The sequence below is a fragment of the Varroa jacobsoni genome, unplaced genomic scaffold, assembly GCF_002532875.2.
Source record: "Varroa jacobsoni isolate VJ856 unplaced genomic scaffold, vjacob_1.0 scaffold_936, whole genome shotgun sequence".
Lineage (NCBI taxonomy): Eukaryota > Metazoa > Arthropoda > Arachnida > Mesostigmata > Varroidae > Varroa > Varroa jacobsoni.
Window position 1 is genome coordinate 349,833 of NW_019213838.1, and position 16,694 is coordinate 366,526.

Genomic DNA, 16,694 nt, shown 5'->3' on the forward strand with positions numbered 1-16,694 from the left:
AAATCTCTGCAATCTGTACTTACTATATAAGCACGCTTACTTTCTCGGTTATAAAAGAAAGACATGACCCGACAACCATATAAGTAAGGCGAAGTTCTGTTGCAAAATTGTTGATCTCTCCTAAACGGATTTAACCTCAGAAGGTATCGGAGGCTTTATGCAAAATAAATCTTTGATTACACTACATCAACGAGGCGAACTGTTCCTTAATGACAGAAACGTTCTAACGGGACACAATGCATGACACTGACCGTTACACGTTTTTACATGTGATGCCAAGAGACATTAGAATCCGATCACTACCTTCTTGCCGTCTGCTACTATTTTTTGACGTTGGGAATACACCACGACTCAACTAAAAGCACTGACCACAAGCAACAGTCTGCCGTTGTGAATTAGTCTAACTATAGTGTGGTATTTGCCATTGAACGAATGGCTCTACAGTTACCGCACATAGTGGGGAGATGCACGAGCTTCCCGAAAAATGGTAACCTCGCCGACCTGCCGACAGCATTTAGATCACGGGTTTTTGTTTCGAGAAAAACCGCGGCGAGCATCTCCACCATTATTCTTCTATTCAAGAAAGAGCGATTACGCTAAACTTGACAACAGTTATATATAAAGAGAGATGAAATTTCTAAAATTACATGATACGTACATTCCGCATGTAACTAAAGCCACGATTCTCATTGCATCGTTAGGTGAAAGCGTGAACCCGCCCGGAAACAAAAAAAAAACGGTCACACAAGTAAAAGAAAAATGCTAATAATTTGCCTGTATAGCATAAAACATCATAAAATAGCCGTATGAGGCTATGTGAGATACTGACCCAAGTCGAACACACAGTTATTATAGAACAATATATGTTAACTTATCTTTTTGTTTCTGCTTGGCTACACTTTTGATGCTCTGCATGAGAAGTGTTAACCTGTGTCGTACGCCTTTAAACTACAGATGCCAAATGTCTAAAACCCATCGGTCTAAGCTTGGTCATGATAGAAATCTAGACTGTCTCTGTCTTTCCACTTCCGGGACAGGCAGAAGCAATAGCAGTGCCGTCATCATTACCGTCAACAAACCTTGCATGTAGTGCGCGTTAAACAAAGACAGCCTTATGTTATAAAGCCCGACATGATGTAGGCCGGCCCCGGCTGAAGTAGGTTACCTTCTCATCCTCAAATGGGGCCGTGGATATGTGGGTCAAGTGGGGTCAGCAAGCATCTTAACTCCGCAAAGATGAACCATGAAGGAAATGCTGGCGAACAGGGAGGCGGACGAGGCACTGTTTGAAATCTGACAAATGAGCCGCTAAGCACTAGGAAAATACCAGATTACTTGGACGAAGGGAACATTGTTCTAAATTTACGAAGATAACCCACATATAAAGCCACCCTACCACCGATTTCTATTGAAATCATGGCAGTAAATTTTTAAAAGCTCCATAACAAGTTCACGAAAAACGTGAGCGTAACTTAGAGAAGAAATAGTTATCTTTGCAAGTGCATGTACCCACTGCCCGTCGTAGTGTTAATAAGACGCTAGTGTGCACTTTTGTGGGAGCGAGTCGTAGAGGTACGCTGCAGCTCACATCTCTACAGGTTAGCTAAGATTTTTAAGTTCTATAAGTTTGTTAACTTGTAGATCACCAACATCAGCAGGATAGGAAAATCGATGGGCTTTCACATCAAAAATGGCCCTAACAACCCGAACTTCGATATGATTAGCGATAGATCATGTTAAGATGTATACAAAGCAATATAAACATCATATAGACCGACCTGACCCAGATAGTGCCCACTACAGATGACACAACGCGCAGTGCCCATAGCGCAGCGAATAAATTGTGAACGTATACAGTACTATGCCGCTTGCCTTCGACGCTTCATCGGAACGATGACTCCTACCTCAACGGGTGGTCACAAGTAAGCATTGACCTAGTTCTTCGGCATACCATCGTCTACATCGTAATAGAGGATCCATTCGTTCGTTCTCTTTCGCAGGTTTTTTATAAAGACAAGGTAGCGGCTACTCAATATTATTAAGCGAATTCGGCCAGTCCCGTTACGAGCAGGTCGACTATTTCGAACCTTTTTGGGACATATAACAAGGCAGGTGGCCTGCCAACAGGCTCTGCCGACAGACGGACAATTCAGTTTGACTCATCTAAATTCCAAAAACTTCCCTAAAACCAAGAAAGATCCAAAGTGTGGATAGAGCCTTTCACGAGGCGCTGACGATGACGATGTACGGTACGCTACTGGTTCTTTGTCACCCTTTGCTTGCTTCCCGTACTACTACTACACCTGGTACAATTATTAGTACACAGGCGGCACACGCCCGTCATTTGGTTTAATTCTGAAGCTGCCGCGCCGCGTTGTCGCGAGGCGTTTTATTGCCATTTAACTGTCATATTCCAATCATGGATTTCGTCACAGAGCAAGACTAGCTTTGCGCCTTTTGTTACTACCACCACTTCGACATTAACAAAGGTGAAAAACAGGACGAACAAAGGACGAAGGCTCGAAAACTTACGTCTAGCAAAAGGTGCAATAGTGTCATAGGGTATCAACAGGTTCATGTTTTGTACCTGTGGTACTGATGAAGCAGCAGCAGCAGTAGCAGCTACAGCGAGCAAGCTTCATGATGACTTATGTCTACGTATAGGCTACGCTTCTAAACAAAGCCCCACGGTCTATTGGCCCTTTGATTAGACAGTGAAAAATAAAGTTGTAACTAATTGGTGGCATTACCGTTCCTTTAGTGAAATGGTGGGTTGCACGTTTACTTAATGTTTTTTATATATTTATTTATAGTGTTTATTGACAGGCGTCTTCTCAAAATGGTTTCAGATATAACACATATGTAATGCGGATAAATAAAGAAAAAGTCGTCATCTTTTATATTATTCCAGGTGTCCACAGTAAGTATACTGTATAGTAATTCCGCTCGTTATGGGTAAGCGTAACTAAATTACGTGATGATTTATCCAGTTACACAACCGCACTAAAAAAGCGAAAAGTGAGCTTATCTTGCTGAGAATATAACGAAACATGAGTCATCGATTTCTATAAATGGGAGACCTGTAGCGTCATCAATCATTTTGTTCGAGCTCACCCGTTACTTCATAAGTTTTCTTGTTTGTTAGATCTTACATTGAGGTTATGCATTGCCATGGCCTGTACGTCAGGGATTTAATATTGACATTTGTATTTATATCCGTCGGTGCTTCAATATGCTAATTATATCTGAGCACGATTATTAATTATATCTAAGCCTATATATAGCTATCTTACCTCCATAGACTTTTCACTGTACGTCTGTTGCGAAACTCTTTCATAATTGGTAGCTTTGTATCAACTGCGAGACAGACTAAGTAGTTATACCCACATAAACGTCTAGATACTTAGATAGATAGATAAACAAATCACTAGTATACAGGGCGCGGCCTCGAAGTGCATATAATGCGTCATCATGCTTAAGTCAAAACATCTGTGGCTTTTATTCTAGAGTTTTTTTTTATGTATCTTGACATTATGTTTCATTCATTTCTCGCTGTTATATGTACTAGTATACAGTGAAACCTTTAACTGGCGCCATGTACTGCAGTTATCTCTCACCCAGTTCGCACGTCTCAAACCTAACCTAATATCGCTAACGACACAGTTCGTTCGTTGGCCTTCCCCTTCCTTTTCGTGTCTTCCTCAACCACGTTACGCCAAGCATGATCGCAAGCGGCAATCAACCACGAACGGCACCTGCAAGTGGGTCTCTGACCAAATTACCGACTAAAGTAGGCGATCCGCGTTCTCCTGTTGATGGCTTAATTTTAATACCTTCACCTCTTTGACGGAATGCCGCCAACTCCCTGTGCCGTTTCATTCTTATGTCCTGTACCCTTGTACGCCTATACAGACACACACACACACATATACATAGGTATAAGGAGACTGGTGGATCTACCACGTGGGTACATGGCGGATCCATTAGGGTGTAGATCTAAGCAAGGACCGCGAATCGCCGGGAAATATGGTATGCATCCAACGGTAACAACAGCTTCAGCGCAGACGGGCATTATCGAGATATCCGCGTGATGTAGCCCCATGATGGATCTAACGTCTTAGCGGCGTGCCAAGGGAAGCAGGCGATGACGAGTCGCTCGACTGCTAGAAAGGTGAAGACAAGGAGATTGCTGTACTTATCAGAAGAGTCTGCTTGTCTAGCAGATAACCTTGTAAGCTGGTACAAAGGCTCGTGCAGGCTGAGCAATTGATAGGCTTCATCATCAAATTACCCAGCTGTTCTGAGCCAACCACACATATCGTAGGTGTTTGTAAAGAAGATATGCACTTGGTTAAAGTAACGTATTTTTACTCTACAAGTGATACTGTTTGTTGTTCTTTTTTCCTTCTGTAAGCTTAAATTACGCTGCCCCTTCAAATCACTTACTACGCTAGGCTAGTAATCAGCTGACCACACTTTTCGCTCGTCAGAATTATTTGACAAACAGCTAATGAGTCATAGCGCATTTCAATACCGATAAATCGAAAGCTTCTGCTCTCTTTTAGGGGGGTTAAACACATTCTACGGTAGCAACTAATAATGATTTCCTGGACCTTTCTCGCTTATGGGACTGTGATGAAGTTCTTAAGTTCTCTTAAATGAAATTATGCTCAAGTTCAATAAAGTAAACACCAACCAAGAATGTAATGCCACGCCCGATACTTTAACGGAATAACATTTTGCTGCTTTAATATCCCAGCAAGTTGTTCCATTGTTTCTGATCGCAGCTGCGGTATATCGATTTCTAATTAATACGTGGTGCTGTTTTTTTTTCCTTCTAGCTAAACATTGTCGAGCTCAAAAATTGGCCTGAACCTTCGAGAGGCTCACACGTGAAAGCACTTCTATTAGCAAATGATCGAACAGCTTTCACCCTTGCATCCATATGCTGTCGCCGACTGTTGTAACATAATCATGTGTTTAACATGATTTTAGAATAAAAAGCCGTCTGCGAATACCGTTTGATCGTTCCGTTTCAAAATGTCTCGAAACGTTGTCGTCGTTCCCGTTACAATTAACGGCACTCTGCCTGATCATGCCTGCCGCAAGGAGTATGGGAACTGCATTAAACTATCAAAACTGAACATCCTGCTGCTATCAGACCGAGCCCCTAACGAAAACGATTGCCAGATATAAGCGTAGAATACCGTGATATCATATGCGGTCTTCGTTTTTGCAGTCTATGGCATCAGCAGAGGCTCTAGTTAAAGGAGATCTTTGCTTGGATTCTGTAGCTTCAAATACTACTTCGATCTCTATAGAACGGTTTTTACCTGAACCTTGAAGGCTCAGCAGTGATTACTGTCTAAATAGGAATGGCTATGACAGCTGGCCCGTAGATAGCACGCTAGAGATAGGCCTACGAAGTAGATTATTAACTTAATCTAAGCACTTCACCAATTACAGCAACATAGATTTCGGAAATGGCGCGCTAATGATGACTTTTTTTAACAATGGTAAAAAAAAACTTTTTCCATGGGTGGTGCTGGCGTGAGAGCTGTTAAAAGCTATTTTTTTTGTAGGAACAATAACCGTCGAGATCGCAACGCCTCGCGAAACGGCTCACGCGGAAGGAAGCAGAAGTGAAACAATAATCAATATACGCTAAACAAGCGAAGTCGCCGATGGTTTGCGCCACCAAGCATTATTGACGATTGAAAAATGTTTTACTGATGGTTCTTTGGGCAGCGATATCAGGAAAGCTCCGCACAGCTTTCAGGTAACTTTTAGAATGGTTCTAATAAGAATTAACTAGAAAAACACTTTTTTGTTCATAGACAGGCCATGATGAGATGAGCGGAAAACGGCGGAATACTCGAACTTGAACTTAGATAAGCTCCCTCTAACACTATATTGAGAGTAAATAGAATACAAAGCGGGTTAATCATACCAGAAGGTGTATCTGGACGTTTTGTCAAATACATGGTGAACGTTAGGTCCTGCAAACGTTTCTGCTATAACACTTGTTTCTCAACCTGAAATAAAGGCCAGGAAGGCTTGTAGATCGAGAGGGGTTAATCAAATCAGCCGCCAAACTCACCTCGGGTTTGGTACTGTTTACACGAAGTGGAACCCGACCGTGTTTATTTGCTTGTATTATTTTACGTCCGACGGCAATAGGATATTTCTCTGAGCCTTCGTGCCTAAGCAGTGCATCCATTAGTGCGAATTTTTTATTCGAGTGCTTGGCCTGATATGCATGTACACAGGCTCATACATACAGGTTCGTTACTGTAAGCGAAAATTGTTCTTTCCCGAACAATTATGTATCGTCTTCGTGCTAATGAAATAACTCGGTTAATATTCCTTTTGCTTTAATATTCAGGCATTCTTTATCATCTTACTTCATCAATGTGGGGCATAACTAAAAGAAAATAAAAGCACCCATATGATCGCGCATCATTTTTAGCTTGTTTGACGGCACGTATTTTTTAAACATCTATAAAAATCTTTGTTCACTGTAAAAAATTATGCCCAGCATTATTTTTAAGAAGCCCCATGTACGTCTATGGTGGTTTTCACCCTACTTGTGCTTCATCGGCATCACGTCATGGCCTCTGCCGTCGTAACTTTGTTCAACGAATACGATTAGTCCATCAACAGAAGCGCAAATCATTTTTACTTCATTGGTGTATGCCATTTAATAATTAAAACGTTTCAAACCTGTTAATGCCAGTAGAAATTCTAGAATATCAATTCAATATTTTTAATTAATCAGCAATAATTCTTGTCAAGATTTGTCGTTTATGTTGCGCGAGCTTTGGCTGATAAATTGGCACTTTGTACATTTCGTGGCATCTGCAATTGCCTAGATCTAAGGCCAGACGAGTAATGAAGATAGCAAAACGGATCTATGCGATAGAAAAGCTTCAAACAGCGTCACAAAATACGAGTGAATCGTAAGCATTCTATAATATAGCCCATAGTCCATCACCGAGGAAGGCATTGAACGCTATGGGGGCTATCAATCGAGGACTAGTATTCTGGGTACGTCTCTTGATTCTTTAATGCTCATTGTTACGTTTTGTACATACGTATATTTGGTATAATGTTGGTAGTATCAAAAACCGACGACTAGATGTGCACACAAAACAATTAATACGCTATAGATAACAGGACGCATTTAACTTGATGCCTATACGACCAGAAAAAGAAATTGACTTCAATTTTAACGTAAACGATACAAGAGAGCTCAACATAACTGTCGATTACCTAGACGATACCTATTTCTAGACCTTATCTAGTATATAATATATCGAAAGGACACTGTTTTTAACACCATTTTGGGATGAGCCAAGCTATCTATCTAATGCTAACTAGCTTTACGTTTTCTAAGTTCCACAGGAAAGCTTTAACGTGGCTATCGTGTTTTTACTGTTTGTTGTTGTTCTTATGTTTATTGCAATAGTGGCTCGTCGAAAACGCTACAGGGCCTCCTTTTCTTCTTCCTCTGTCTGGATGAAAGATCTAATTAGGACGACATTTGGTCGAGAAACATTTGGATTGCATCATTCATACCAGAAATATTGCCAGCACTAAGCATAGCAACAACAATGGTAATGTTGAGCTCCACCGTCTACTGGGACTGAAAAATAGGTACCTTTTTGTGTTTTTTTTTTTTTTGAAATCTTCGTTATTTTTTCAGGTGGTAGGTTCTAGTTTCCTGTAAGAACTACATTTGCAAATACAGTTTCGCATCAGATTTTGATTATGTAAGCTCTATTTTTTAATAAAGGATTTAGCTGTAGCTATAGTATTTATACAATAGAAGTACATACATTCTTAGTGCTCCGTGCATGTTTGTTGAAAGTCGACTGGCGAGACAGGGCCGGTACAACAACCCTCATCGGTACTTTACAAAGATTAACACCTCGCACGTGGTTTCAAAGGAACCTCCTGCCGTCAAAAGCCCTTGTTTTTCTAAAAAAAATCCTCAACGCGAACGGCGTTACTGTGTTGCCAATACGACATGCTACACCGTTGCTTTTAATCTGATTACATATTAGATATAGAGATATTTTTTTCTTCTTTGTAAAATTCTTTCTTTGCCATACTTTGTCGTCAATTGCGATTTAATTTGGGAGTGTTCAATTCTCTGTCTTTCTGTACTTTCCTCGCTAATCGACTATCAACTACATTAGTTAGGGGTAAGAAAAAGATCTATATGTAAAACTTAAGGATCAAAAATGTGACGCTAGGCATGATGTTCTGGAAAAAACGCACCACGTCGATAATCTGTTGTAACGTAAGACCGAAGCTGAGTAAAAGGGGTTCGGATTCATTGGCAACCGGTCTCTCAAGGACGTTATAGTTGGCCAGTAGGTCGTTGAGTAGCCGCTTCTCGTGAGGACCACCTAGTGATTCTGTGCCGTTATCATCCCGGCGCAACGTCGTTACATAATCGCAAGAGGATTAGGAGCAGAAGACGAGGCAGCGATCGGACCGGAAACAGAAAAAAAAACAACACAGAAAATTATAACGGAACTTTGTTAGAAGGGTAGCAGCGCTGGGAAAACTACATACAATGCCCCATGAACATCTATTGTTTGTGAGTATCTTAGGATTGATGCTTCTTCAGCTGAAATGTACAATTATTTTAGAGTAACGGAACCGAAGTTTGTCCATAGAAGAAACCGTTACAAGTTCCTTATATAGCTCGGGAAATTGTTTTCCACAATGGATATTGCGTCACTGTGCAAGACTGCGTGAGTATTAATCGATACCTGTCCCAATGAATGGCTTCGTTGTGACCTCTGATTCAGTGAAAGGCAATGTTATCAATAGTTATGATGATAGTTTCTAACAATTTTGTCAGCCAAAGCCACTCTTCTATATCGGTAAATAGAAGAAAAGACAAATATGTGTATGGCTCCAAAATCAATTCTTTAACGTTTAACTTTAAGTAAATATAAATAAAAAGAAACGAGTGATTTTCATTTCAATTAGATAAAAATTAAGCTAAACTAATTCGGGTTTCACTTGAAGTTAAACTGCTAAGTGGCAGCCAGTGTCTTTTAAGAGTAGTTTGTTATGCTAGATATTAACTTAGCTTAATACGTTACAATAATTATGAAGAAATGCAACACTAAAAAATGTTTAGCAACCATGATTAAGTATGGCAATGATTGACATTGTTATTATCTGCAAATTTCTAAAGATCTTAGATCTTCATTGTGCTACTATTACTTACGTACACAAACCAATAGTTATCCATGCTCTGCGGAACCTACTTCACACTTTCACAACTACTACAGCACCTCGACTTGGGCAAAGGATGGGCTTAATTGTATGGAAAACTTCTGCCACGGTGCTTTGTCATTAATGGGATTATGGTCATGCACAACGAGTGAACGTTCCTCCCTTTATCGGCCATCTTTAATTGAAACGTTCCCATATTTCAACTTCATGAGTACACTACGTCTAACATGTGTCGTCAGATATAAATGTTTCACAATCGAAAACCCTATTTTAGCGAGTGCTTCAAATTCGAAGAAGATAGCGCTGATAATGTCTTGATTTAGCAGGCCTTTGCTAGTACGGCTTGACAGGGGCGTGTTGCAGTACGAACAGCTCAGGCCGACCCCACGACGGCTGTCGCAACAATGTGCGTACACGGGGTGGCGAGCCGTTTGTTGTAGTAGGCATGCGTTCATTCGCTACCCCTAATCTTAGTAGAAAGCTAGTTCCGTCTAAAATAAGTTAACAAACTTATCATGGCTAAAAGAAAGGCTAGTTCCACTTGGCAGACGATTACTGGCTGTCCAATCCTTCCGTGCTAGGCGAACTCCATATAAACTAAAAATTCCTTTCTTGCCCGAAACAGATCGACGGCATTTTTATACATAATTTAAAATTCGTAGAAGAATTTCCTGAGAAAAACCGAACGACTCTCAATACAATTTAGACTCCTCAAAAGTGACTCAGAAAGCCGTCCTTGGTACGTCCGGGGTTGAAGGATAAAAATCAATAGTTGTTTTAAAGTAAATAAAGAAAGTTCTTAATTTGGTCACCTAGGTAAGGCTCAATCGTAAGACGGTTTGCAGCTTTTGAATTTTTTGACCTTTGGGTTTTTGGCTTGCTATGAGCCCAACTGTGATTCCGTTGGCATTTTTTGCACGTGGCAAACCCTCCAAGGAATTTTCGTCTACCAGAGTTGCCATTAAAAAGTTACTCACGGATGAAGAACAGAATGCAATGAAAATGATTAGTTAACAGTTTAACACCTGGATCGAAGGTGTAATCACTTTGAAATATGCTTACGTTAAATAGGTACAGCCGTCAAAGACGATACCTTTGTTTCACATGGAAAAAAAAAATTCCCAAAGTGTCAGCTTTGTTTAGACGCAGTTTTACAAAAGGGACATGAAAAAAATTCTCAGTTAAGACGCCCCGTTCTGTATATATAAGTGCGCATTTATTTTGGCCCACAGCTCAGCTCCAAAGCTGACCCTTATTACACAAGTTGGTCCTTAACAAATACCAGCAATGCACCGGACCTTAAGTATCCCCTCTTGCGCATTAAAGGGATTATTTTAACGATCTCTACTTAGGGAGCATGGATGTGTTTCTACAGAGAATGGTGACAAACGTCGAACGCACTTCACTAGCCGTATGAAAGCTCCTACAGCTATTTGGGACCCCATGTATAGATGAAAAAATGTTGGCGGCCATCGCTACAAACGTACTGAGACCTCGCGGCTTAGAAATGTACGGCAGGCATCCTGCTGGGAGTAAGAATAACGTCTGATTCGAGATCATTCTATTGAGCTACTGCAGGCAACACAAAGTAAGTACGTTGATTGTACGAAATCGATTCGGAAACATGGTTGCCTAATTTTTTGTGCGTTCGTCAATTATAAATGCATCCGGTATGCGAAAGGCTGGCCATAAAGTTTTCGACTAGTTAACTAACAAACCCTTTCAGCTGGCCTTGTGGACTCACAAAAGTTACTGCCTCCATCTATTATTTTTACTGATTTTATGGATAAACTGGTTGATCTCGATTACTTTATTTATACTATACCAAAAACATTTATAAAAACTCCCGAATTTATTAAAGATAAGTCTTTTTTGAAAGACTAGAAAAAACAATATATATATATATATATATACATAAATTTGGGATAAACACACTACCGTAGTTCGATTTGCATGCCGATAATCTATCCGCGTCGCTCATGACCCGTGTCTCCTCGATTATAAGCTGAGTTTCAATTCCATCATTGTCTTTTCACTATTCCGTCTTTGTCGGAATTTAGCCCGTTATGGCTTGTGTAACTGTTGATCTAAATCGTACGATGACCAAACGCCAGCATATTGTTTGACGCCCGGCTAGCACGCCTCTAAGAGAAACAGGGCAACCAGCGGCGAAATTTAGACGCCGGCGTGGGCTTCATTCACACCCAACCCACGTTCGCGATCAGCAATGATGCTAGGGTTGAATGCTCATCCGACGAAAGAGAACATAAGGTCTTCTAAAGCATCTGTAGTGACATGGATATACGGCCTGAAAAGCTTTCAGTTAAAAATTTCTGCCCTTCGCACACCAATTGGGAAGTCAGCGATTGTGTTTCGAGGGAAGCTTTTTCCCCTTGAGGATTCCGCCACTTTCCACTACTGGTCCAAGACAGAAGGGTCGTTAGAGTGATTTCGAAAACACATCGCAACGATATCGAGAGACTGGGGAGAAGGGCGAGCAGCGACATCTAGGCATGGTTAAGCAGAAACCAAGGCATATCCTGGTAAGAGAACACCAGGTAGGTTCCGTCCATGAAAAAGAACAATCCAGACCTATCCTGGGTTGCCATAGTGCCGGCAGCGACGAAAGCTCTCAGATAGTAAGCGACCTCTACATGATCTGGTGTGAGGAACAGGGCGGTACGGTACACTTCTGCATTAGTCGGCCCCTGGCAACAGAAAAACGAATGGGAACGATGCGGGTAGATATAGTTGGGGGCTAGGCCCAGCACACGGTTAGGTGACGACTTAAAGAAGCATTGAGAAAAGGACGAAGCCTGTTTCCCTGCTCGACTGCGTTCGGCTCTTTCTCTTTTTCCAAAGACGGCGGATTGAGAAGAAACTGTTGTCGGACAAGCCGCAATCGGAACTTGAGTTTTGCGCCTCCACGAACACATGCGAAAAGAGTCCCAGCTAGCTGCTTCCCTTTCTACCTTCTCAGCTATTGGCGTCGTTCTTTCTCACGTAGGGGAACCCAAGGCGAGGTAGAAAACGTAAGCGTCGAGGAGATCGAGAAAAAAGATAGAGAAAAGAAGAAGCGGAAGCGGCGCGAGGATATTGACGAAGGACTAGGGAGAAAAAGGTGGGGGATCCGGAGAACGTGATGTCTCCGATGAAACAGGCAACAGAACGTTTGAAGCAGACTTGAGTGATGCGGCGAAGTTTAATGCCCGCTGACGGCAGCCACAATCCGATTACGGATTTGCGGATACCGGTTCTGACCTCAATACACCCTCCTAAACCTTGGCTTTGTGAAAAGCACAGGACGTTGAACCAGACAGCTGTGCGGACAAAAGCGGGCTCTTAAAGCTCGTGCAGCCTCAGTGGTATCCTCTTACCCAACAGGAGCAACTCGACAACAAGAAAAATGACTATTCTACATCGACAAACGCATGCGGTGATAACGACCTGAAAAATTCGCATATGCGGCTCTTACGTGCCGCGTGCAATGAAATAGCACGCTGCATGTGAAGCTGCATGTGACGGTTTCCCGCATAAGTACATATTTAGGTTAGCAAACGCTGGCAGCGAAGAAGAGTTAATGCATGTGGCCGAAGAGATTAAAACAATAGTGGAAAAGCTAATAAAATGAAATTCACTGAAGTTGCTTTGATATGATAGGTGTATCGTCTCATTACTGCCATTGACGGGATGCTAGCGAACAAAACTTCATAAAAGACGGCCTGAGCGCACCCACAGCAACGGAAGCAGACAACGCTAACACTGGGCAATTCAAGTTAGTCAACAAATGAGTAGCTGGGTCGCAAGCGCCAAATTTCCAACTTGTAACTGTAGCTCTTTCCATCCTGCGGCTGCGCCTGCTGGCTGAAGTGCCGCACGTTGATGGTGTATTTGGATAGCTTTCGGTGCAGACCGATTCCGTTCACACAAACGGCTGGCAAATAGCGCATTTATCGCATACATAGATATTTCATCTCCTATTCTAATCGTAAGAAATCTTGGTATACAGTTGATGCTTTGCTTAACCGTTACAATATTCTGTTCGTTAACCTAGTAAAGTACCTAAGTCATTTGCTGATTCTTGATGCTCTTTGATCTCTCCCAGTCACTTAACATAGATTTGTGCGTAAACGATATACAAGGCGAAAACCGCGTGAACAAAGGGCGCCGTCCAGCCAGTTCGGTCCTAAGCGGGCGTTACTTGCCCTACGACGGTACGTAAGCTCTATTATTGAATGCTTGGTATAGCTGAAACGGTCGGCATTGCCAATCGTTCTTCGCATGTCCTACTTATACTACTCAACATAGTGCATTAGGGCCAGGTCCAAACGTTGCGCTTATCCTATCAGACGATGAATTATATGTATATAATAAAGTGTTTTGTTTTAATTTCATTTTTTTTCCTATTATATATAGACTATCAAATCTTTCCGATTTTTTTATTCAGCCATATTTGCACTCTTTTAACGCTTCCGGCTATTTACGCGACGTGACCGATTTCGAGAAATCGCCTCTTCGATACAGCATCAAGCACATAGAGGGTCTAACCATGGCGAGTCTTGCTAGATTTGTCCGGGTTTCTCCCCAACACACTTATGAAAAGGCATGGTGACCACATTCTACGGTAACAAGTTGCCAAAACTGAAACAAACTCATGTATGTTTAAGACAACTAAGATGCTAGGGTTTTTCTTTGACGGCGTTACTGAATACATACTTCTATATTTATAGCGTGTAAACGGGTACATCGAGTTTTCTTTGAGAGCAACAACAGTAGCAGCCATGAAGAAGAATACGAATGTTATTCGAAGCGTCGCCAATCGAACGACAGCATTACCGCAACGAAGTGAATTCACTCGGACCAACAGACTCCGCCACTGCCTATTTCCACTGGTAGCGGTCCGCTGTCTGTGGATGGTTTTTGAGCAACATGTTACAGGGTATCGAAACCACAGTATTCTCTACATAACGAGAAACAGGATACTCTTCTTAGGAGGACGAAATCGTACGTCGAAGCGTGCCGAGCCACTTATTCCTCGCTGGATAGCGTGTATAAAAATATGGCGTTGTTGACAATGGGGGGCGGGGGGAGGGCTAGGGGATATAAGCGTGGGGTATATCACTGGCTTAAATTGAGCATCTACGACCGAACTGGCTGCTTAGCTATACGAAATAGTTTCCTAGATGTACACCACTTCGTGTATGGTCTATGTGGTAATGTATCGTCGTGTGTGGTTACTCATCAACGGTTGTTGCGGTGACCTAGAGATAGGTGTTTGTATGAACCGGCGAAAGTTACTCTATAATTTCGATTTTACATTGACAATGAACTAGAAGTTTAAAAGTATTGCACATATGTATGAATCAATATACTTTGTTCATATGTTAAGCAAAAGGCGTTTAGCCTCAATCGCTCCTGTCAGGAAGCCATTACATATGATGTCTTCCAGGGCATTACTCAGCGCCAGTATCAAATATAATAGTCGTAACATTCTTTCCTTTTTTCTATTATAATACAAACAGAAAAGTGTCAACTGCATGCAAGTGCTGATACTTTAGGCAACCGAAAGATGCTCTACCGTCCCTAATGCACGAATTAATAGAACCAATCACCTACACATCGATGGGGCTATGACGAAAGCATGAGGCAGACAGAGCGAAATGGACGGAAGCAAGATGATGATATTCGTTCGCATGTTCGCGTCAGCGGCAGCCGGCAGTAACAACAACGGTAGCCTTAGAGCTCTTCAAACATCAAAGAAGAAGCAACAAAGCCAAAAACTGGATGTCTCAAGATTGTCACGGGTCTTTGCAACCGAACTGCGTTGGGCTGTGTCTGGGACGTACGTCAATGCGGACCGAGGTACTGCCTCTGGGCAGAGCGTTAGGCCTCTTCAACTAGACTCAACAGGGTTTTATTGAGAGATCATCACACACAGTGAAGTGCTACGCCCCTAGGCACCAATTTGCGATTTGAACATGTTACGCGACAAAAACGATGGCAGTTGAACAAAGAGGAAGTTTGGCATGACTGGCTAGTGGCATCGACAAACGCCGGCGGAAACAACAACATCGTTAACGATGGCAAATTCAATGATGCCCCTAATAGCATTGCCGAGAATGGTAGTGCTGAAATTGCGGTAAGTATCGCAGGCGCCGAAGAGCATGGCCGACATATAACTGATATAATTAAACGATCTGTGTATGATCGCGCTGATTACTGACAGACTTATGTAGCTGAACGTGTTAACTAGCTACTTGACGCTCAAGTCTTTAGGCTTTTCTTCCACCATGGAGCAGAATAGCACAAAAAAGTAGATGTACTTCAATAATTGAAACTATGGGGATGTAGTCGGGTAATGCTAGTGAGCCTCCAGCCAATATATTATCTAATATAACGAATAATTGAACGTATCTGGAAGCTACTGCTAAAGTTCAAAAGCGGAATCGCTTAAATCAGCAGCAGTCGTAGGGGGAATTTATGGTTCTACTTGGCATAGCGGATGATCAGCCCTTAGGTATCGGGCTCGAGATTCAGCAAATACTTGTCTGTCCAAGTAACTTCCTAAGCCCTTTTGCCCACCCCCCCACCTGAAATAATATAGCAAACCTGTTTACCACTCTACAGATCCTTTTTTTATAGCAGATGTATAGTACTTAATAATATTCGTCATGTCGTAGAGAAAAAAAGGTCGTTTTGCTTATCATTTTCGGTTGTTGTACAGCTACACGAATCAGTATCCCCGTAGAGTTAGTGATATCTGGATAGTGTGCTTAATCCATAAGCGAGTTCTTCTCCGATAAATGTTTGTGATCAGTAGCAGCAGATGCATACAACAGTGACAACGATCGCTTTCTTGTTTCGTATCAGTATATGCATATGAACTTATTGACTGTTTTAAAGATAAAAAAGAAGTGGTTACACGGCGGGACCAGATCTGGGGCTGAAGGACAAAAGGCGATGGTACTATGAACTTAAGGATGTTTTTGGGATGGTGGCTTCTTTGAAGCTGAACAGATTTCACCTCCGGTGAGGCTGAGTGGATTTCAGTTTCTCTCGGCTATCTGTCCTGGGTTGCCATGTCATAACATCGATATTTCGACGCACCGATCAAGAGAACAGCCTAACTATTACTTGAGCAAGCAAATGCACTACGCTTCATGTCTACTACTGGGTAAGATAGGCGACAATTATCCAAAGCATAACCGCAACGTCATGTAAGACTGACTGTCTAGAAAAATTTTGATCAAATTTATCAAGCACTAGTACATGGCATAGAATAGCAGTAGTTATTTCTAAATTTTCAGTGTCTCAAACAGATTAATTTGTTGTTGAGCATGTTTTAAAACAACGAGATCGTTTCTCGTTCATTATCTATCTAAGAAGTAGCTGGGTTTCATTGGTAGTCCGGGTCTGCTGTTTGCGTGTGTTTTTGC

The 16,694-nt window shown here is 41.8% G+C and overlaps 1 protein-coding gene and 1 long non-coding RNA gene across 2 annotated transcripts in view; one reads left to right on the forward strand and one right to left on the reverse strand.

Annotated features, from left to right (window-relative positions):
- The window catches only part of LOC111265139 (neuronal acetylcholine receptor subunit alpha-7), a 98,035-nt gene extending 89,771 nt beyond the window's left edge, over positions 1–8,264 (reverse strand). Inside the window, exon 1 of the mRNA XM_086970361.1 lies at positions 7,839–8,264. Coding sequence (XP_086826487.1) covers positions 7,839–7,907 — 69 coding nt within the window. The 5' untranslated portion in view covers positions 7,908–8,264. The remainder of the gene's footprint in view (positions 1–7,838) is intronic.
- Positions 6,918–8,366, forward strand: LOC147752857 (uncharacterized). Its single transcript, XR_015312957.1, has 3 exons — positions 6,918–7,047; positions 7,469–7,616; positions 8,259–8,366. It is a non-coding gene; the product is annotated as an uncharacterized LOC147752857 (long non-coding RNA).
- The last annotated feature ends 8,328 nt before the right edge of the window (positions 8,367–16,694 follow it).